This window comes from Hordeum vulgare, chromosome 2H, assembly GCF_904849725.1.
Source record: "Hordeum vulgare subsp. vulgare chromosome 2H, MorexV3_pseudomolecules_assembly, whole genome shotgun sequence".
Taxonomy (NCBI): Eukaryota; Viridiplantae; Streptophyta; class Magnoliopsida; order Poales; family Poaceae; genus Hordeum; species Hordeum vulgare.
In genome coordinates this window covers 525,494,972-525,518,675 of record NC_058519.1, presented here as the reverse complement: position 1 = coordinate 525,518,675, position 23,704 = coordinate 525,494,972, and the positions used below count along the sequence as shown (strand labels likewise).

Below are 23,704 nucleotides of genomic sequence, written 5' to 3'. Positions count from 1 at the left end.
CCGTTTATACCATAGCTTTCATTTCGAGTCACTAATCACTTAGCAACCGAACCGGTATCCAATACCCTCGTGCTACTAGGAGTACCAGTAAAGTACACATCAATATCATGTATATCAAATATACTTCTGTCGACTTTGCCAGCCTTCTTATCTACCAAGTATTTATGGTAGCTCCGCCTCAGTGACCATTCCCCTCGTAACGGAAGCACTTAGTCTCGAGTTTGGGTTCAATCTTGGGTTTCTTCATTAGAGCAGCAACTGGTTTGCCGTTTCATGAAATATCCCTTCTAGCCCTTGCCCTTCTTGAAACTAGTGGTTTTACTAATCATCAACAATTGATGCTCCTTCTTGATTTCTACTTTCGTATTGTTAAACATTGTGAATCGCTCAAGGATCATCACATCTATCCTTGATATGTTATAGTTCATCGCAAAGTTCTAATAGCTTGGTGGCAGTGACTTTGGAGAACCATCACTATATCTTCTGGAAGATCAACTCCCATTTGATTCAAGCGATTGTTGCACTCAGACAATCTGAGCACACGCTCAACGATTGAGCTTTTCTCTTTTAATTGTAGACAAAGAATCTTGTCGGAGGTCTCATACCTCTCAACAAGGGCATGAGCATGAAATCTCAATTTCATCTCTTAGAACATCTCATATGTTCCACGACGTTTCAAAACGTCTTTGGCGCCTTGCTTCTAAGTCATTAAGTATCACGCACTGAACTATCACGTAGTCATCAAAAACGTGTATGTCAGATGTACGCAACATCCACAGACGACGCTCGAGGTGCGGCACACCGAGTGGTGCATTAAGGACATAAGCCTTTTGTGCAGAAATGAGGACAATCCTCAGTTTTACGGACTCAGTCCGCAAAGTTGCTACCATCAACTTTCAACTAAATTTTCTCTAGGAACATATAAAAACTGTAGAGCTATAGCGCAAGCTACATCGTAATTCGCAAAGACCTTTTGACTATGTTCATGATAATTAATTCAGTTGATCATATTACTTAAGAACTCACACTCAAAAAGTACATATCTCTAATCATTTGAGTGGTACATGATCCAAATTCACTAACTCAAGTCCGATCATCACGTGAGTTGAGAATAGTTTCAGTGGTAAGCATCTCTATGCTAATCATATCAACTATATGATTCATGCTCGAGCTTTCGGTCTCATGTGTTCTCAGGCCATGTATGCACATTCTAGGCTCGTCAAGCTTAACCCGAGTGTTCCGCGTGTGCAACTGTTTTGCCCCCGTTGTATGTGAACATTGAGTCTATCACACCCGATCAACACATGGTGTCTCGAAACGACGAACTGTAGCAATGGTGCAGAGCCGGGGAGAACACAATTTCGTCTTGAAATTTTAGTGAGAAATCACCTCATAATGCTACCGTCGTTCTAAGCAAAATAAGGTGCATAAAAGGATTAACATGACATGCAATTCATAAGTGACATGATATGGCCATCATCTTGTGCTTCTTGATCTCTATCACCAAAGCACCGGCACAATCTTCTTGTCACTGGCGCCACACCATGATCTCCATCATCGTGATCTCCATCAACGTGTCGCCATCCAGGTTGTCATGCTACTTATGATATTACTACTAAAGCTACGTCCTAGCAATATAGTAAACGCATCTGCAAGCACAAACGTTAGTTTAAAGACAACCCTATGCTCCTGCCGGTTGTCGTAGCATCGACGTGCAAGTCGATATGAACTATTACAACACGATCATCTCATACATCCAATATATCACATCACGTCATTGGCCATATCATATCACAAGCATACCCTACAAAAACAAGTTAGACGTCCTCTAATTTGTTGTTGCATGTTTTACGTGGCTGCTGTGGGTATCTAGTATGATCGCATCTTACTTATGCAAAAACCACAACGGAGATGTGCAAATTGCTATTTACCCTCTCCAAGGACCGCCTCAATCAAAACCAATTCAACTAAAGTTGAAGAAACCGACACCCGCCAGCCATCTTTATGCAACGAGGTTGCATGTCAATCGATGAAACCAGTCTTTCGTAAGCGTATGAATAATGTCGGTCCGGGCCGCTTCAATCCAACAATACCGCTGAATTGAGAAAAGACTAACGAGGGCAGCAAATCGAACATCACCGTCCACAAAACATTTTGTGTTCTACTCTAGATAACATCTACGCATGAACCTAGCTCATGATGCCACTGTTGGGGAATGTTGCATGGGAAACAAAAAAATCCTACGCACACGAAGACCTATCATGGTGATGTCCATCTATGAGAGGAGATTTGGATCTACGTACCCTTGTAGATCACACAACAGGAAGCGTTAAGAAACGCGGTTGATGTAGTGGAACGTCCTCACGTCCCTCGATCCGCCCCACGAACCGTCCCACGAACCGTCCTGCGATCCGTCCCACGGTCCGTTCCGATATAGTGTCGAACGGACGGCACCTTCGCGTTCAGCACACGTACAGCTCGACGATGATCTCGGCCTTCTTGATCCAAAAGCAAGACGGAGAAGTAGATGAGTTCTCCGTCAGCGTGACGGCGCTCCGGTGGTGGTGAGGATTTGTTCCTGCAGGGCTCCGCCCGAGCTCCGCAGAAATACGATCTAGAGGTAAAACTATGGTGTCTAGATCTGAGTTGCACGTGGCAAAAGTTGTCTCAAATCAGCCCTAAATCACCACTATATATAGGAGGGAGGGGGAGGAGGCTTGCCTTGAGGGCCAAGCCCTCAAGGGTGCGTCGGCCAGGAGGAGAGGAGGAATCCTACTCCAATTAGGATTGGAAAGTGAAGTCCTTCTCTTCCTTCCCACCTCCCTTTTTTCTTTCTCTTTGGTTTTTCCTTCCCTTGGCGCCTAGGCCTTCTTGGGCTTTCCCAACAGCCCACTAAGTGCTGGTGCGCCACCCTCAAGCCTTTGGGCTCCCTCCGGGTGGGTGGCCCCCTCCCGGTGAACTTTCGAAACCCATTCGTCACTCCCGGTACAATGTCGGTAATGTCCGAAAACCTTCCGATAACCAAATGAAACCATCCTATATATCAATCTTTGTTTTTGGACCATTCCGTAAACCCTCGTGACGTCCGTGATCTCATCCGGGACTATGAACAACATTCGGTTAGCACACATATAACTCAACTATACTAAAACATCATCGAACCTTAAGTGTGCAGACCCTGCGGGTTCAAGAACTATGTAGACATGACCCGAGCCACTCCTCGGTCAATATCCAATAGTGGGACCTGGATGCCCATATTGGATCCTACATATTATCCGAAGATCGGTTGAACCTCGGTGTCAAGGATTCATATAATCCCGTATGTCATTCCCTTTGTCCTTCGGTATGTTACTTGCCCGAGATTCGATCGTTGGTATCAGCATACCTATTTCAATCTCGTTACCGGCAAGTCTCTTGACTCGTTCTGTAATACAAGATCCCGTGACTTACATTTAGTCACATTGCTTGCAAGGCTTGTGTGTGATGTTGTATTACCGAGTGGGCCCCGAGATACCTCTCCGTCACATGGAGTGACAAATCCCAGTCTTGATCCATACTAACTCAACGGCCAACTTCGGAGATACCTATAGAGCACCTTTATAGTCACCCAGTTACGTTGCGATGTTTGATGCACACAAGGTATTCCTCCGGTGCGAGTGAGTTATATGATCTCATGGTCATAGGAATAAATACTTGACACGCAGAAAACAATAGCAATAAAATGACACGGTCAATATGCTACGTATATAATTTGGGTCTTGTCCATCACATGATTCTCCTAATGATGTGATCCTGTTATCAAGTGACAACACTTGCCTATGGCCAGGAAACCTTGACCATCTTTGATCAACGAACTAGTCAACTAGAGGCTCACTAGGGACAGTGTGTTGTCTATGTATCCACACATGTATTTGAGTTTCCAATCAATACAATTCTAGCATGGATAATAAACGATTATTATGAACAAGGAAATATAAAATAACTAATTTATTATTGCCCCTAGGGCATATTTCCAACATTGAGAGTATCGACTGGTTCGGGATGTAAGGACATACTCAGAGTGGCGTGATTGACCACTCCCGTCATTAAGGCGTCGGGGCTCACGAGCTCTTCGAGGGGAGTCGAAATCCTCATTAGAATAAGATCTCCCTAGGAGTCGATGACGAACTCTAGGTTCCCAAACCTAATCTCCTGATCGGGGGCGAGGTTTCCGACCTGGCCAAGGTGGTCGGTCGGATCGGCGTGCAGCACGATGATGCCGAATGCTAAGATCTGTCCATGGATGAAAACGTCCTTGTTGCAGATGTCGATGTTGATAATTAGGCGAGCCATCGATCCTTTGGCGACCCTATACATCCTTTGGTGACCCTATAGTGACACTCTCAATGAAAAGCACCAATGTCGGTGTCAAAACCGGCAGATCTCCAGTAGGGGGTCCCGAGTTGTGGATCTTAGATAAATGGGGAACAAAAAACACAGGGACAGTATTTACCCACGTTCGGGCCCTCTCGAAGAGGTAATACCCTACGTCCTTCTTGAATATATTGATGGGTGTATGTCCATTACAGAGTCGATCTACCACGAGATCAGATGAACTAAACCCCAGATGATGGTTTTGTCAATGTGTCTTACGAACTAAAACCCTGTGGTTTATATAGACACCAGGGGTACCTAGGGTTACATATGATTGATTACCATCAAGGAACAAACATGTTGATTCTATCATATTGACTTGGAGCACACACCAAGGCTTCAGAGGTTTCCTTCCCGAACACGACATCGTCGTATAGTTCGAGCCTTCAGTAGTAGTCACAAGGTAGCCCACCTGTCCGGGCCATAGACATAGACCGACGGCCTGATGACCCCTTAGTCCCGGACTCCCTCACCCGCCACTGGTTAAGCTCTAACAGTGGTGGGCACCCGCCCGACACTGATGACATTATAGCAGTGGCACGAGGTCAGTGGTGGGCGCCCCTGGGTGCCTTGCCCGCCACTTCTGGCAATTTGGCGCCCTGCCACTACTAGGCATTCCTGCAGTAGTGATAATTTGTGCACCCGCCACTACTATTCTCATGAGAGAGATGCTCTAGTGAATGATATTGCCCCCGGGTGTATTCACCAATTATATATTCCAAAAACATACAAAATAGTTGTTGCATTTTATTATCTTTGTATTTATAATTGTATACCCTACACTACCACATTTGATCCTTGCAATTAACGAGTACAAGGGGCTTGACGACCCTCTTGCCCACGTTGGGTGCAAGTATTTGCTTTTGTGTGTGCAAGTATTGTTGATTATTTGTTTGTGTGGTTTCCTATTGGTTCGATAAATCTTGGTTCTTAACTGAGGGAAATACTTATTTCTACTTTACTACATCACTCTTCCTCTTCGGGAAAAATCCCAACGTCATCACAAGTAGCAAGGCTCGAGGCGGCGCGTGGGTACATGGCCAAGCTCCACCAAATGTATCTAGAGCTCATCATGGAGGAGCATCGGCGGCTCGAGTTGTACAAGGAGAGGGTTGCCAATGAGGATGAGGCATGATCATCCGGTGAGGGGGTGGACGAATTGCAAGTGATCGAGCTTTCATCTAATGGCTCCAACTCGGGTGGTTCCGGCCTAAGTAGTGTTAGTGCGAGTAGATCGTGACCGAAATAGAGGAGGAAGAAATTGATTGTTTCTTTTTATTATTTCATTTGAATCAACCACTCCCTCTAATTCATATTATGCAATGTAGTTTGAACCTAGTTGTGTTATATATGGTTATATTTGTGTTATGTAATGTAGTTTGAATCAAATCGGGCTATTGATGTTCAAATTTGTGTGAATTGTCTTAGAGGGCTAAATTTGAGAGTTCACCGAGGACCGTGGTCAACCGCGGTGATTTGAATGAGGCCATTACCTCTCTCAAACCATCTGTGGTGGACGAGGTCAAGGACACATTAAATAAATTCACTAAGAGTTTCAAACCATCTACCGCTCCAGCATTGCTTCCGTGGACCACCATCGAATCAGATCAAAGGGGATCGGAGCTCGAGTGGACGAAGAAGGGAGTGAAGTGCAATGAGGATTGGCTGGTGTCAAGGGTTTTTGGATGTGGATATTTGTGCGGCACGAATGGACCAGACTGGGCCAAGCTGACGTGACGAACGCATGGGCATGATCGGGTTGCCTTATATTCTCTCTACATTTGGGCTGGATATGAGGAGCATGGGACATTCCGCGCATTTGAAATTGGTTTAAGGTGTCCATCTAGGCCGGTTTTTTGTGATCCTTCCGTAACCGGGTCTTTGGTACGCACGGTTTGGGGTGCCGTAGTGTAGATGCTCACGCATGGTTTGGGGTGTCCGGGTGTAGATGCTCTTATAACAACTCCAACTGGATGATCCAAATGAACGCGCACTTTGTCCGTTTTTTATCCGTTTTGGTCGGCACGTCCATCCCCTTTTGCGTTTGGGTCGACTGTGCACCCAACGCGCAGACGCATTTTCGTCCATGCGGTCGGCCGGGTCTCAATTCATAGTCCACATAATTCATAGTTTATTACAAGCCAAATAAAAGTTAAATTGTCTCAAATAAAAATATGTCATAGTTTCACAACCGAATAAAAGTATCTCATAGTTTACAAGCCAAATAGAAATTAAATTGTCTTGAATGAAATAGACCAATACATCTATTATATGCCAACATGAACCCACATATGCTCAACCAAATCATCTTCCAACTGAACATGAGTTTTCCAATGACGCATTTGATGATGAAATTCGCTGAACTATGCAAACATTGCCGCACCTCCATGCTCAGGCACAACATTGTCACCCTGAAACTGAAACCCTTGATCGTAGATACATTTTGGACTCTCATCGTCAACAATCATGTTTTACGGTGAAAAGAGCGAGTTAGGTGCCTCGAAGTAGTCTTTTCATAGTAGGAAATGACCACTCTCTTGATTGCGATTCAACGCCGGAGTGTGCCCCGAAATATCGGCCACTGTCTGCTAATGTGGTCATGGACGACCAACACAGCGGCCACCAGTTCCTCATCGCCGAATGAAGAATCATCCGAGTCGCAAATGAAATTGTGAAAAAAGAACTTGGTTGTGGAGTCCATTTGTACCTTATGGGCAAACCGTCGAACAACTTGCGGGCATCATCGAAGAAGTTGGCACGGGCTCGCGAGGAAGCACACGATGAGGTGCTGGCGGCAACGTCTGGCCAGCAAACAGAAGAGGGAGAGGACAAACCGATCGACGCGGGGACCGAGCGAGCGGTTGCTGGCGGCGACGACACATGCTCCCATAATGGTAGGGTTAAGGCGTTCGACGGGGGCGTTGGAAGGTGGCCGACCATGGGATGGGTTCAGACGGCTCGCCTGGGTGCGCATCTAAAGATGGACGACGGCGGCTACGAGGGGTGCCGGCCGAAAGTGTCGGGAGGAAGATGAATTGCCCAATGTGTCATCAACAGACGGGTCAGGGGAAGCATTAGGCGGACGAGACACGTGTCCGCTTCATTTCAACCGACGAAAACGAGGCCCAAACTTCAGACTTGGGCTTCAAATAGATCGCATGACGGGTATCCGCTCGATCCAAAGGAACACATACACGAAATGAATCGGACCCTTGAAACTAGCCGCACGAGGATACGTCAGCAGCAGATCCGACCACCCTTCTCTCCCTAATAATAAAGCAAGTACTGCTTCTGTCGTCCGTCGTGGCTTTTTTGCAAAAAAGTCCCTCTAGTTCCTCGAAATCAACCCGCGCTACAGGCTTTAGTAATAGTAAGCAGGAAAACGTTTCAAATTTACAAAAAAGACCCTGTTTTTCGTCTATGCAACCCGCGATCTGCAGAACGGCAACGACGGCTGAAGCTTGCAGCGCGGCGCGACGGGGGCTCGGGAGGATTCAGACGTGGGCAGCGAGATCGGGGGGGGGGGGCATCGGTGATGACGACTATGGCCGGAGCATGACTTCTCGCGCGAATTCATGGCATCTGGGGCTCCTGTCAAAAAGGAAAAAATGGAGCCAGGCTCTGCCTCGGAGCGCTCCGCCTCGCCCAACCCACCTCATGACGCGCCCCGTGCGTGGCAGGCCGCCTCCTGCCCCATCCTCACTCGCGCTGTCGGCCGCCTCCTACCTACCAATCCCATCTCCTCCTCACCCGTGGCTTTCTTTGCCATTCACGGCTCCTCTTCACCTACTAGTCGCGATCTCGCGGGAGGCAGATGATGGGAGGGTGTGGCGCTGGCGTCCAGCTCCCGGAGCTCGAACGGGACGAACTATGCCGCCAGGACGCACCCTCCCCGCGGTATGCTCGATGTTCTCACTTGTTTTTTGCACACAAAGTGTTTGTGTGTTTGTCCGATCCATTTTTTTTGCACACAAGGTGTTTGTCTGTTTATCCCAGCAAGTTTCAGTCACATATGCTTGAGGTAAACTCCCACATAAATACATCATGAGACTAACTCTCCTTCCATATGATTCAAAAAATGGTATGATGGTGGGAGTCAATCTGGTAAGACCAATGTCACGTGGGTATGTGCATATGGACGTGTGTCAGTTTTTCACACCCAGATGAACTGGGTTGTTGCAGGCAGAGAAGGGTTTGGATGAGTATGTCACGATTAGGATAGTTCCCTTGTCCTTTATCGAAAAAAATGATAGTTTCCTTGATTTTTTTGTTCTAGATTTGTAAAGCAGTGCGCTCATTTGTTTTTTGGTGCAGGAGCTTCAAGACAGCAGGGCAGCAGGCTTCACTCAACATATTCATCTATGGTTTTATCCCCAATTTTGAAATTATTTGCCCCCTAAATTTTAGTCCCCTTGAGAAAGTCAGAGTATTTATTGACTTTGCTCTATGGGTTCACAATTTTAATAGCAGGGGTTGGCAGAGTAGGTGCAGTGTTCACCGTTGCACATATATTCAGGGTTACACAAAACTTCAGTCAGAAGAACATGACCAGCCAGGGTGCTTCATGCAGTATTTGAAGTGAGAAAGTTTGGTGTACAATCAGTGTCGCCTCCACTCTGTCCCGGCCCTCTACATTTTCTCGATGGCTATGCGGGCCATCATGCCGCTCATTTTGCGTGTAACCACTTCATCTTCAACCTGACAGAGGAGAGGACTGCAGACCGAGCGGACAAACAATAAGGCGTAGAGCAGAACCATGCCTCTTCCCCTTACTCTCCTTCACAAGCGAGCCAAAGATACCCCAAGTTGTGGCACCCATCATGTACGAATGAGTTGCGAGACAAGCATGCGGTGGCTGATGCGAGGCTTGCATGGCATACATGGTTGCATACATGTGATGGGAAACAGGCAGAGAAGCTTGGGCCTCGATATGCAATTATGCCTTCCTAATTTTTACTAATACAACTTTTTTTTGAAAGATCCCTAAAGTTATTTACCCTTTTGCTCCTGAGAATTGTTTACTATTGTGAATTGTATGAATGGTCGAGATGGTTAGTTAAGGACATAGACCAAGATACCATAAAATACCTTCAGTAGATCGACTGAAATACGAAGATTCTTGGCCCAAAGTTACAGCATTACACCAATTAATTGCTAACCTCTCGGTTTTAATGATAATTGTTCTACCATGTGATTTTCAGCTACTAGCATCCCATCCACAATGTCAGTTGTAATCATATATATAACTTAGACATTTACTGTGATATATTCCGTGAGATATGTTCAAATCACTATATTTTTCCATGGTATTAACAATTTTCCTTTGAATATTTAAGTGAGCGTTCTCTAAAGTTTTATTTTTAGTTAAGTTTGTTCTTTCTTTGGGTAGTTTATATAATATGGTGTGGAAGAATTGGATGCACATCCACTATTTTCCCTTCTGAATTTACTGCAATGCATATTTACCTGGAGCTAGCATCACATAGTGTATGTCAAGTGCCAAGTCAGTTTTCACTAAATACGAATTAAAAAAATATGAATCTTTTCATTAGCTTTGGCTACACGTTTCAGATAATGCCAATATCAATATTTGCAAGTACTCCTATGAACTCATATGATGCATCTCCCACTTTTTTATTTGCGAGGTACCTGACATAGCAGTGTTTGGAAAAAACTTATTTCTGATAGTAATTTCTCCATTGTGAAACTACTTTCGACTGCAGTAGCTCGAGGACAATGTGGGCTACTACAAGACCAAGACATGCATTAAAAGATGATTACATTTAGTAGTGAATGGTAAAGAAGGTTCTGATTTTCTTCAAATTGCAAATTATTTATTCATGTTCAAAGAATGTCCTCTAGATGCTTATGTAGAAAATAGTTCATCCTGCACATTTTTCTCGACAAACTGGAACTTCCAGTTATACTCGTTGTATATTTATAGGTTGTAGACTTATAGTTGAAATTTTTGTAGTTGTAGTTCGATAAGTGCCTAGAACTGAAGTCTGCACATCTTGACTAGAAGCTATCCTCACTAGCTTGATTTCTCCTATGAGATGTAGAATGTTTCTTTCTACAGCGTTGTTGTAGTTTCCTTTTTTGCCGTAGCTGCTTATCTATCAAATTTATTTTGCAAAGTATCTATGCATGTGTGGGTATGTTTCCCTCTCTGTCCTATAAATAATATAAATTCCTTTCAATTGGTTCATTGTTTTGGAACTTGGCCCATGGTTCATTGTTTTGGAACTTGGCCCATGCCGCACGGCATAGTTCCTCGACACCAGGTCATTCTTGGTTTATAATGTTGAAATTTGGAGGTGGGCCTTAGGCCCATTAGAGAATTTCAGAAAATCTACAAGGGCCCATGTAGGTGGTGGCATGGCAAGGTGGTGGGAGTTTAGTCCCACCCCGCTAGTGGAGGAGAGTTTGGACCCCTTTATAAGGGTCTCTCTTCCACATGCTATTGGAGAGTGAGAAGAGAAGGTGCCCTCGCGCACTCCTTCGCCGCCCGCCTCGCCACGCCACGTCTCGCCTCGTCACGACGCGCCGCGCCGCGCCGCGGGTTGCGGGAATGAGCCGAGCCGAGCTCATACCTACGCGCTTATTTTTGCCGGTCAGGAACGGAGAATACGTAACGGACAAGGAAACGATCCGAGACGTCGGATCGTGATCGTTACCGACTCGGACTCTCCACCCAGCCGCCTTTATAAGCACGCGATCGCCTACCCTAGCCGTCATGAAATCAGATCACATCTGCCTCACGCGTTCGTTCCTTGAACTGCTGCTGCCGCCGGCGACTCCGTCCCGTTTACCGCGTACACGGTCGACGGGAGAGCAGGCCTCCGAAACCTCGCCTCTCCGGTTCCTGTACGGGAGAGGGGCGATTAGGTTTTTGGGGAGCGATCACGCGACTGCTCGCCTCCGTCCGTCTGCTTCGTCTACGTCTGCGTCGCCCTCGTCATCGCCATGTCTTCACCAAGCGAAGCTGATCGTCTCCGCGAGGAAGCCGAGAAGAAGACGGCAGAGGATACTGCCTCTGCCGCCGCTGCTGCTGCTACGGCCAACTGGCCGATTGGAGGGTATGACTCGTTTATCCTCTTGCTCGTATTTATTCTAGCAGTACTACTTGTTTGCATAGATGTATCCACTATATGCGTAGTATGTGCTAGGTTAGCTCAAGATCAGTATGTTATTAGTCTAGTCAATGCCATGCTAGTTATTATTTTGTGGATTAATCTACTCGGAAAATTGTCTATTTACTCAACAATCCAAAAACCTAATGTCTGTAGGAATTTTTCGAGTAATGGTTTTGCTGCTGCACTGAAACCGGATAAGTTTACCGGTACTTTTTTCAAGCGTTGGCAAACGAGAACCACCTTATGGCTCATGGCTATGAACGTGTTCTGGGTAGCCGGTGTCACTCCTACGGAAACTATCACTCCTGAACAGGAGAAGATGTTTAAGGAGGCCACCGTCCTATTCCTTGGAGCAGTCATTAGCGTGATCGGAGATAAGCTGGTTGATGCATATTTACATATGCATGTTGCCAAGGACTTGTGGGAGGCGCTCGAATCTAAATTCGGGGCCACCGATGCTGGGAGTGAGATGTATGTTATGGAGCAGTTCCACGATTACAAGATGGTTGACAACCGTTCTGTATTGGAACAAGCTCATGAGATAATATGCATAGCTAAGGAACTTGAGGTTCTTAAGTGCAATTTGCCGGGCAAGTTTGTCGCGGGCTGTATAATTGCTAAGCTCCCTAATTCCTGGAGGAACTTTGCTACTACTCTGAAACATCAGAGGCGTGAGTTCTCAGTAGAGGACATCATCGGCCATCTGAGTGTTGAGCAGAACTCGAGAGCAAAGGACTCCAATGGAAAAGCGGTGGAAAGCTCTTCTGCTGCCAATATGGTACATCAGAGGAACTTCAATTCTCACAAGCCCAAGGGAAAGAACTCTGTCCAACAGAATACCGACTTCAAGAAGAAGGGGAAGAAGCCCTTCAAGAAGAATAAGAAGGGAGATGGCTGCTATACTTGTGGTTCAGAGGAACATTGGGCGAACAAATGTCCAAACAAGTACAAGAAGCCGGCGCAGGACTCCAAGTCTGCAAACATGATTGTGGGCAACAATGAAAGTGGTGCATCTGGGTACGGTAATTTACTTACTGTATTTACAGTTTGTCAGTCCACCGATTGGTGGGTGGACACGGGTGCAAATATTCATGTGTGTGCTGACTTGTCATTGTTCTCTTCTTATCAGGCCACCGGTCGCGGGTCCGTATTGATGGGGAATGGCGCGAGTGCTTCTGTTCTTGGTGTTGGCACGGTCGATCTGAAGTTTACTTCGGGAAGGATCGTGCAGCTGAAGAATGTGCAGCATGTCCCCGCCATCAAGAAGAATCTCGTTAGTGGCTCCCTTCTGTGTAGAGAAGGGTTTAAGTTGGTGTTCGAGTCTAATAAAGTAGTAGTTACGAAATATGGACTTTTCGTTGGAAAAGGTTATGAATGCGGAGGTCTGTTCCGCCTTTCTCTAGCAGATTTTTGTAATAAAGTCGTGAACAATATTCATTCGAGTGTTAATGAATCTGAAGTTTGGCATTCACGTCTTTGTCACATAAGTTTCGGTGTTATGTCGCGGCTAGCAAAACTGAATTTAATCCCAACTTTCACTTTAGCCAAAGGTTCTAAGTGCCACTCGTGTGTGCAAGCAAAGCAACCTCGCAAGCCTCACAAGGCTGCAGAGGAGAGACACTTGGCACCATTAGAACTCATACATTCTGATCTTTGTGAGATGAATGGTGTGTTGACTAAAGGTGGAAAGAAATACTTCATGACATTGATAGATGATTCCACTAGATTTTGCTATGTGTATCTGTTAAATACTAAAGATGAGGCTCTACACTACTTTAAAATCTATAAGGCAGAAGTTGAGAATCAACTTGAAAAGAAAATTAAACGAGTCCGGTCTGATCGTGGTGGAGAGTACTTCTCAAACGAATTTGATTCATTTTGTGCGGAACACGGCATTATTCATGAGAGGACGCCTCCCTATTCACCCCAGTCAAACGGGGTTGCCGAGCGGAAAAACCGTACTCTAACTGATTTGGTTAACGCCATGTCAGATACATCGGGTTTATCCAAGGCATGGTGGGGGGAGGCTATATTGACCGCGTGTCATGTCCTGAATAAAGTTCCTACAAAAGATAATGAGGTCACTCCCTACGAGGAGTGGTCAAAGAGAAGGACGACACTCTCGTACTTACGTACTTGGGGCTGCTTGGCGAAAGTCAATGTACCGATTCCCAAGAAGCGTAAGCTTGGACCAAAGACTGTGGATTGCGTTAATTTGGGATACGCTAAGAATAGCGTAGGCTATAGATTTCTAGTAGTGAAATCTGAGGTACCTGACGTGAAGGTCGGTACAATAATGGAGTCGAGGGATGCTACATTCTTTGAGGATATATTTCCCATGAGAGATATGCAAAGCACTTCTAGACAGGAATCTGAGATAACTCCTGAGCCTGCCATTCCTATGGAATATTATGAACAAACACATGATGAAAATCCTGAGGAGGATGACGAGGAAGCCCGTGGTAGGGGCAAGAGACAAAGGACTGCAAAAACCTTTGGTGATGATTTCTTCGTATACCTCGTGGATGATAATCCCACTTCTATTTCAGAAGCGTATGCTTCTCCAGATGCTGATTACTGGAAAGCTGCGGTCCGTAGCGAGATGGATTCCATCATGGCTAACGGGACATGGGAAATCACTGATCGTCCCTATGGTTGCAAACCATTGGGATGCAAGTGGGTGTTCAAAAAGAAGCTTAGGCCCGATGGTACGATTGAAAAGTACAAGGCTAGGCTTGTGGCCAAGGGCTATGCCCAGAAAGAAGAGGAAGATTTCTTCGATACTTATTCACCTGTGGCTAGACTGACCACCATTAGAGTACTTCTCTCATTGGCGGCCTCTCATGGTCTTCTCGTTCATCAAATGGACGTTAAGACGGCTTTCCTGAATGGAGAGCTAAATGAGGAAATCTATATGCAACAGCCAGATGGCTTTGTGATAGAAGGTCAGGAAGGAAAGGTGTGTAAGTTGCTGAAATCTTTATATGGTCTGAGACAAGCACCTAAGCAATGGCATGAGAAGTTTAATACAACTCTGACATCTGTTGGCTTCGTTGTTAATGAAGCTGACAAATGTGTATACTATCGCCATGGTGGGGGCGAAGGAGTTATATTGTGCTTGTATGTTGATGACATACTGATATTTGGAACCAACCTCAAAGTAATTGAGGAGGTTAAGTCTTTTCTGTCTCAAAACTTTGAGATGAAGGACCTTGGGGTGGCTGATGTTATCTTGAACATCAAGCTGTTGAGAGATGATGAGGGTGGGATTACACTTCTGCAATCCCACTATGTTGACAAGATTTTGAGTCGCTTTGGATATTCAGACTGCAAGATTTGTCAAACACCATATGATCCTAGTGTGCTTATTCGAAAGTTTAAAGGCACAGCTATAGATCAATTGAGATTCTCTCAAATTATCGGTTCACTTATGTACCTAGCTAGCGCAACGAGGCCTGACATCGCGTTTGCTGTGAGCAAACTTAGCCGGTTTGTTGCAAACCCGGGCGATGTTCATTGGCGTGCTGTTGAAAGAATTATGCGCTACTTGAAAGGTACTGTCAACCACGGGCTTCACTATACGGGATTCCCATCGGTACTTGAAGGGTATAGTGACGCGAATTGGATCTCTGATGCTGATGAGATGAAGGCCACTACTGGGTATATGTTTACTCTTGGGGGTGGTGCTGTTTCCTGGAAGTCTTGCAAGCAAACGATCTTAACAAGATCGACAATGGAAGCAGAATTAACAGCATTAGACACATCTGGTGTCGAAGCAGAATTTCTTCGAGATCTTTTGATGGACTTACCTGTGGTTGAGAAGCCGGTTCCGGCTATCCTTATGAACTGCGATAATCAGACGGTTATTGTTAAAGTGAAGAGTTCAAAGGACAATATGAAGTCCAACAAACATATAAGAATGAGATTGAAGTCTGTCAGACGTTTGAGAAACTCCGGAGTGATAGCGTTGGATTATATCCAAACGGCTAAGAATCTGGCAGATCCCTTTACTAAAGGGCTATCACGTGTTGTGATAGATAGTGCATCGAGGGAGATGGGTATGAGACCCACATGAGTTGCCATGGTAGTAACCTAACCTATATGATCGGAGATCCCGTGAAGTAGGACCTGGGAAAACAAGCCAGTGGTGAACTGAGGAGAGTAACTTTACTAACTCACTCCGTTGGAGATGCAATACTCTCGGATACTGTATGGTAGGATGACTACTGTCTTAATGTGTTCTAAAGCTTATATGTAAGCAAGATGCTGTCCTACAGAGCGATCTTTGGAGGAACACACCTATATGAGCTTGACTGCTGGTCACAGTCTATGAGATTTGGGTGATCTCTAGTAAACTCATGAATAGGCCAGGAGTGTGACTAATATGCTCCACCCGAGGGGTCACCTTCGGCAGCCTAGTACTAGTAAGACTTGTGGTGAAGCTCCTTTACGCCAAACTGACAATTCAAGGCATAGTCCATTGTTCAGTTGTGAAGGGGTGTAGCTACTTGTTCTAGGTGAAGCTCAACCTTAACAGGTCTTCACTGAAATGCTGGTATATTAAAACAGTGATTGGAACGAGGGAACATGATGTGCCCTTGAGATCTGGTGGGGGATTGTTGAAATTTGGAGGTGGGCCTTAGGCCCATTAGAGAATTTCAGAAAATCTACAAGGGCCCATGTAGGTGGTGGCATGGCAAGGTGGTGGGAGTTTAGTCCCACCCCGCTAGTGGAGGAGAGTTTGGACCCCTTTATAAGGGTCTCTCTTCCACATGCTATTGGAGAGTGAGAAGAGAAGGTGCCCTCGCGCACTCCTCCTCCGCCGCCCGCCTCGCCACGCCACGCCTCGCCTCGTCACGACGCGCATCGCCGCGCCGCGCCGCGGGTTGCGGGAATGAGCCGAGCCGAGCTCATACCTACGCGCTTATTTTTGCCGGTCAGGAACGGAGAATACGTAACGGACAAGGAAACGATCCGAGACGTCGGATCGTGATCGTTACCGACTCGGACTCTCCACCCAGCCGCCTTTATAAGCACGCGATCGCCTACCCTAGCCGTCACGAAATCAGATCACATCTGCCTCACGCGTTCGTTCCTTGAACTGCTGCTGCCGCCGGCGACTCCGTCCCGTTTACCGCGTACACGGTCGACGGGAGAGCAGGCCTCCGAAACCTCGCCTCTCCGGTTCCTGTACGGGAGAGGGGCGATTAGGTTTTTGGGGAGCGATCACGCGACTGCTCGCCTCCGTCCGTCTGCTTCGTCTACGTCTGTGTCGCCCTCGTCATCGCCATGTCTTCACCAAGCGAAGCTGATCGTCTCCGCGAGGAAGCCGAGAAGAAGACGGCAGAGGATACTGCCTCTGCCGCCGCTGCTGCTGCTACGGCCAACTGGCCGATTGGAGGGTATGACTCGTTTATCCTCTTGCTCGTATTTATTCTAGCAGTACTACTTGTTTGCATAGATGTATCCACTATATGCGTAGTATGTGCTAGGTTAGCTCAAGATCAGTATGTCATTAGTCTAGTCAATGCCATGCTAGTTATTATTTTGTGGATTAATCTACTCGGAAAATTGTCTATTTACTCAACATATAACAACATCGGGAGTCTGAACCATGTAGTCATCTTATTCATAGTGAGCCACATGTGCGAACCATGCATTCTGAACCCGATCAACCATATTTTCCCGTGGGTCGACAAAATATGAGTCGGAACATGTCTTAGGTTGTAGAAATGTGAGCCGAACTAGAAAGGAGTCTTGAGTTATTAAGGACATCTCTTTTCATTTCTCCTGTTGCGACGCACGGGCATTTTTTTATAAAAGAAAAACCGACCTCCCCCGCCTCCCACCGGTAGGTACCACGCGAGGGCACGCGCGGCGCCGCCGAACGACAGCAGGCGCAAGCTCAAGTGTGCTGCCCACGTTCCACAAGGCGCCGGTCACCCGATCAATCCAAAACGAGCGCAGACGGCCATGAGATGAGATGCCGACGCACGACACCGCCAAGCCTTTTTCCCAGTCCCACCGCAAAGCGCAACGCTGCACCAGAACCAGATGGCCATCCTTACCACTTCTCTGCGGCAAAGAAATGGAGCAGTAGTTAATTTTCCCACGGAAAATTTCCTCCCCTATTTTATTTACTTGTGCTATATAAGTTTGTAAGCAAGATGTCGGTACTGGGTGTTAGTCCTCGTGTCACGTCTGCATCAGCTACGAAACCAAAGGCAAATGACAAGCTGACAAGGAGGAAACATCTCCGCCTCACGCCAGCTTTGCCGGAAGACGGTGAACAAAAACGCCCGATCCTCCAGCCCAGTCAGCCAGCCTGAGCCGAGCCCGACATCGCCGAGGCTATCTCCTTGCCGGCCACCTCGAGGACCTCCTTGGCCCTGTGGGCCAGCTTGTCGCAGATGTTCCTCGCGATCCGCTTCTGGAACTTGCTGCTCTTGAGCCACTCGATGCCCACCAGCACCTCGCACCGGCAGCTCGGTGGCGACGGCGCCGCCGGCTCCGACGACGCCACCCTCCGGACGTCGTACCTCAGATGCACCCGGAAGTAGTCGCCGAAGGGGACGTTGCGCAGCGTCATCACGTCGTACACCGTCCACCCGTCGCCGTCCTCCGACGGCGACTTCAGCTGGGTGCTCACCACCTCGCCGCCGAAGATGGACATGTAGCGGTTGAACTTGTAGCTGGCGTGCCGCTCCAGAACCCCCGGCTTGGTCTCCTCCCACGGGGTCGCCGTGTAGTCCAGGCACCCCACCCTGCTCATCGTCCGGGTCTCCAGGGGCCCACCGTCGAACACCCCCATCAGCAGATCTGCCTGCAAATTTGCCAACGAGGGAAGGGATCAAAGGATAGCCGTTGGATACTTTCAGCTGTCTGGAGTTGATTTTACAGTTTTGTCACACATTCTACAAACAAGTGCCGGCACACAATTTGATTTGTAAGAGGTTTTAGCCGAATTTTCAACTCCCTTGAATATAGACCCATAAGCTAGAAGAAGTTGAGGTAGAGAAGAAATGGAGTACTCCTACTTGCAGTTTATCTAAAAAGACTTCTGTTTCAATCCATCGGATAAGCCCATCCTACTTTCCAATCAAGATACAGCGGACGGTGACTTTTACTTTATATGGACCAACTAACGGCCTAACGGAACTTATCAACCCATCAGCAAAGAAAGATACAGAAGAACAGAAGAGAAGAGAAGCAATAGAGATCTCACATCAATAGGATGTTCCACTGCATACTCCTTTGAGAGGGTAACGTCTCCAGTGCTCAACACAGACTGAACGTCGTCAAGATCGTCATAGCTCTCGTCTTCTTGATCTTCTTCCATCTTGGCCCTCTGTTCAATAGCTGAGGACTTTGTTTTCCACAGACCAATGATTGTCCTAGAAAGAAACAGTGGTTTTTCTTCAATGAGAACCCGGAAATTTTGACACGGATGGAAGTATTGGAGAATACAAACCTACTAGCCTTGTTGAACGACGCAAATGAATGGAACTGGAATTTCAGCCTCCCTTCCTTGTCTTGCGACTTCGCGCCGTTCTTGGCGTCAAGCCCACGCCCACTCTTTAACATGAACACCAATGATGGGGTGCCTACTGTTGTGAAAGATGGAGGTAACACTTCGACTTCCTCGACGTCGTCCCACAGAAAGAAGAATTTCGTTTTATGGCCAAACAGATTAGCATAGAAACCAACTATTCTGGTTGACAGAAATAGCCTTCCCTGCAGCAGCAATAGCAACAACAAATGAACATTCATAACCAATACAACATCGGTGTTCTGTTCACCAAGAGGCTTGATTTATCTAATTGTTCAACCAAATTATTAACATACTATCTTTTTTTGCAAGAAAATTCTTATAACATAACTAAGAATCATCCACAGATAACATAACTTTCTTTCTTCACCTAATAACAGAGAACCACAAAACATCCTAAATACAAGGAGGAAAAATGAAATAACAACTTTGAACAATTTTACCTGCAGCGGCAATTTCCTCTTTAAGGAGCATGCATAGTCTGCTATAAGAAACTCTTCGTGAGGCAAACTAAAAAGCTTCTGGAATGTTGAATTTCTGTGCGGTGACCGAACATGTAACTGCAATAAAATTATGTGAATAGTCGGGTTGTCAGAACTGTTATCACTAATGAATTTCTATGCGCTAACAGAACATGTAAATGCAATAAAACAGGTTAATCGAGCAATACCTTCTTACCGACTTCCTTCTCCATCTTATTAAGATAATCTCTCATTGATGTCTCGGGTCCTTTAGTATTCTCCAGAAATATTCTCAAATGTAGCCTACTCTGGCATGTCTGAGCTAGTTTTCCCTCCAGTGGTACCCATATATCTGCTAGTTCTGTTGGTGTGCGTTTAAGAAAGTTAATTTCTGCATGTCCCAGTGATATAGCCAAGTCGAATGGCCCATCAAAATTGAAGACCTCAACATCCAACATAGCAGGTGGCTCTTCCATGGCATCAAACTCCATTACCTCTGCAGCAATATTCAGTTAGTCAGAAGTCAATCAATCATACATCAGACAAAGCTAGAACTAGGTTTTCAACAAGTGTAAAGTGTGTTACTATGTCACTAACCATTCCATTGAGGTTCCTGAGTCTGAAGTTGGACAGAGCTTGTCCTCGTTACACCATTACAGCTGAACACGACGTAAGGGTCTACTGACCCACAAGAAACAGGCGGCAAGCTTGTGGCCTCTAGCAGAGCTACAGTTAATAGCCAACCGTCACCATTTGCCTTAACCCCGTGATCACCTCCTGCAACAAAAGGTGGCTTCAGAAGTCGCACAATTATGTCGCCGATGAGTTCAGTTGCATGTGCAGTACATGAGAGATACAGTAGCTGCAAAGTTGAAATATGGCATACCTCGTTGTATTCTTGCTTGGACAAAATGATATACCATATTCAGAAAACGCTCCATCTGAAGAACTAGTATGCCTGATGTGATCAGCTCCCCAAATGTGTCAGGTAAATCTAGACCACTGAACTCGAGGCCCATAAGTGGGCCTGGCCTAGAAAGAAGGATGTGCACAAGAACATACGCCGCCATAATTACCGTCGAGATCACGGTAAAATTGCAAAAATACTTGTAAGCAAGTCTGATATGTGACTGTCTATCTGTCTGCAGTGGTGCCAACAGCTGCTCTTTATCCATCCCTGCAGCATCAGCCAACTTCACATGCCGAGACAAAATTTCTGCAAAGCTTTCGAAGTTCTCTTTGAGTCCATCCCGAACACTTCCCTCGATCATGCTTTTCATCAATGTACTCTGGAGGAACTCCACGTTGTACGATACAGTCAGACGTGAGCTCTCTTCACCTGGTGACAACTCAGGGGAATGGGTTATTTTGTAGAGCAAAACAACCTCAAAGCAGTTCCCAAATGGAACTTCAGGAGTACGAACCCTAGTCATGACGGCAAAACTGTCGCCGTCAGCTTTGAGATAGGTCTGTTCCTCGATGGTTTTGACATCTTTCATGAGTTTTGTTGCCCCTTTGGTGTACCGGCATGTCCTGGTTAAGCTAGGAGGGTCCTGGCTCTTCCATGTCCATGGCTGTTCGTCGTAGTCCGTGGTGCCCTGCAGCTCACGCAGGTCCTTGGAAAATTGGGAATCAGGTCCAAAGAGAAGACGGTTCAAATCTTTCGCCTCCACGAGGTAAGTGTGGTCAAAGATTACGCCGCCGCCGAGATCATCCGGCATGTCTGGTGTACTACTCGCTGACTTCATGTTCTCCATGGCTTCTTCAAAGCTTGCATCTGAGACAGACGGCTCAGCGTCACTATCATATGCACTCTTTGTTGCTGCTGCTGCTGCTGCACGAGTCTCTACCAGACCATCCTCTTGTTCAGAAACTGTATCAGAATCTGATAGTACCGAACGGTCAGAATTATCTACAGAAGTTTGTTCCACTGCAGAACTCCTTGGGGAATCAAGTATCACGCCGTTGGCACCTGAATGTTCCCTGCAATTTGCTCTCTCGATTTCAACATCCGTGCCACTCCTGGAGCTCGGACAGGGAGATGAGTGGATGACAGAATTGTCACTGTTCTCTCCGTAGAGTGAGAATGTGAGAAGGATCTTCCCTGGCAGCAAGACATGCAGACAAAATAACTAGCATCAACAACGAAGATGATACAGAACGCAATCATCATCATATATATACCACATTTACTGAGCCTCGACTCTCGAGGCAAATATGGAATTGTCGGTACATATCGGCGTCCGTGAACTACCAGCACGGACGACTGTATGCGTCGAGCAGAAAAGCCGAGCATAGTGCGTGATCACTGTGCCACCACTACACATGCTAGAGCTTAGTGGTGCCGTTGGACGCCCGTCTCTCTCAGGTCTAAGCCATGAGAGACGCATCACATTGCGTCGCCGGTACGTACGCTCGACGTTGCGAGCTTGCGTGCGGCATTTGGCATACGGGTTAGCTTCGCCCAGAAGCCGGACCGACCGACCGACCATTTCGGGGACGAATTTATCGAAATCACAGCACGCGGAAAAAAAGGGGAGAGAAGCAGCGAAATGCGTGCACGCACCGCAATCCGCGGCGTCGGCGTCGGCGGCGCGGCCCTTCCGGCGGTGCTTGGGGTGCAGCGTGAACCACGTCGGCGGCACCGAGTGCCTCCCGCTGGCGGCGGAGGCGGCCTGCGCGGGCGGCAGCGGCAGCTTGACCCTGCCCAGCACCTCCCTCCCGGCCCCTGCCTCCTCCCGGCGCCGCGCAACGCCGACCTCCACCACCTGCACCTCGTCCCCCGCCTCCCCCACCGCGAACGCGAACTCCTCGTTCCACGCCGCCGCGCCGCCCGGGCCCGAAAGCGCCACCGCCCGCGTCCGCGCCCTCTGCCTCCCCACCTTCACCCTCGCGTAGAGCCCGCCGCCGTGCCCGTCTGTCGGCGCCGGGAGGTCCCGCGCCTCCAGCACGCACACGTAGAGCCGCATGGTGGAACGAGAGCGTTGCCGCTGCTGTGCTGTAGAGAATCTGGCCGACTCTGATCGCTGGTATTGGAATGGAAGCGGTAAGAAGGTCGATCAAATCAGAAGCGGTAATGGGAGGAGTGGTGACGGTGTTGGTTGGAGGCCGACGGGGAGGGTGGTTTTCATTTGGATTTCGGGGGTGGTGCGGGTTTGGGTCTTCGGGGGGGAGCCGTGACGTGGGACGGGGCACGGGGCACGCGGCGGGAGGGGAGGCCCGACACGCGGTGGAGTGAGTGCGGGGCGGTCCGCGCTGGCCTGCTTGGTGGTGCGGGTTTGCGTGGGAAGGGGAGAGGTGTCCGTTGCCACGGCAGAAGAGGGGAAGGGCAGGCGGGTCGCGCGGCTGGAAACTTGGCGGCTGGGGGCTCTTCCGGATGGACTTCTAGTCTTCTAAGGCGTGTTTGGTTGTCTGGGTGGCTCTAGCCTGCATCGTATGGGGCATTCTGGGTGAGCTTGGCCTGTTTGAGTGGATGCAGGGATAGGGTGAGATGAGGGTTTGGTTGATTGCATGATACGGATGCACGAGAGATGTTATACATGACAGATGTTGTTTGGTAGGCTGAATTGGGCTTAATTATTCCGAGTAAAAATTGAGCTTAATTATGTAACGGGGGGAGGGAGGGAGGGGGTGGCCGCGGGATGGCTCGGCGCGGGGAGGGAGGAGGTGGCCGCGGGCTGGCTGTGGCGGGGGGCTCGCCACGGGGACGGAGGGGGTGGCCGCGGGATGGCTCTAGCAGGTGGCTCGCCGCGGGGAGGGGCGCCACGGCGGGGAGGGGCGCCGCGGGGTGGGGGAGAGGGGTGGCGTCGGTGTTGGGGAAGGAGGGTGGTCGCGGGCTGGCTGAGGCGGGAGGGCTCGCCGCAGGGAGGGAGGGGGTGGGCGCGAGCTGGCTCTGGCCGTGGGGCTCGCCGCAGGGAAGGGACGTTGCGGTGGGGGAGAGGGGTGGCACCGGTGGTGGGGAAGGGGCTGGCATGGCGGCGCGTAGACTCGTGGCCCAGTGAAAGGCATGGAGGAGCGACATCATCCTCCGGCGAGGACGACGATGGCGGAGTGGTGGGCTGCATCGCGGGTGCAGGCAAAAGGCAAGTACGAGCCTGCATGAAAGAAACGCTCCGATCCTGCGTTTCCCTCAGCCTGGCTGGGAG

The 23,704-nt window shown here is 48.0% G+C and overlaps 1 protein-coding gene across 2 annotated transcripts; it reads right to left on the bottom strand.

The window, feature by feature from the left end:
* Positions 1 to 17,175: 17,175 nt before the first annotated feature.
* On the bottom strand, positions 17,176 to 22,715 carry LOC123430420 (C2 and GRAM domain-containing protein At5g50170-like). 2 transcript variants are annotated; one of them, XR_006622926.1, is made up of 9 exons: positions 22,126 to 22,715; positions 20,446 to 21,663; positions 20,157 to 20,336; positions 19,769 to 20,055; positions 19,542 to 19,658; positions 19,021 to 19,283; positions 18,775 to 18,943; positions 17,727 to 18,372; positions 17,176 to 17,624 (listed from the first exon to the last, which is right to left on the bottom strand). XR_006622926.1 is itself a non-coding variant. In XM_045114291.1 (8 exons), exons 1-8 carry the CDS (start codon positions 22,526 to 22,528, stop codon positions 17,866 to 17,868), a joined length of 3,144 nt encoding a protein of 1,047 aa, XP_044970226.1. In that variant the 5' UTR covers positions 22,529 to 22,715; the 3' UTR covers positions 17,654 to 17,865. The 2 variants fall into 2 exon arrangements, 1 of the variants encoding a protein (XP_044970226.1); XM_045114291.1 differs by lacking the exon at positions 17,176 to 17,624 and having other exon boundaries at positions 17,654 to 18,372.
* Positions 22,716 to 23,704: the final 989 nt, after the last annotated feature.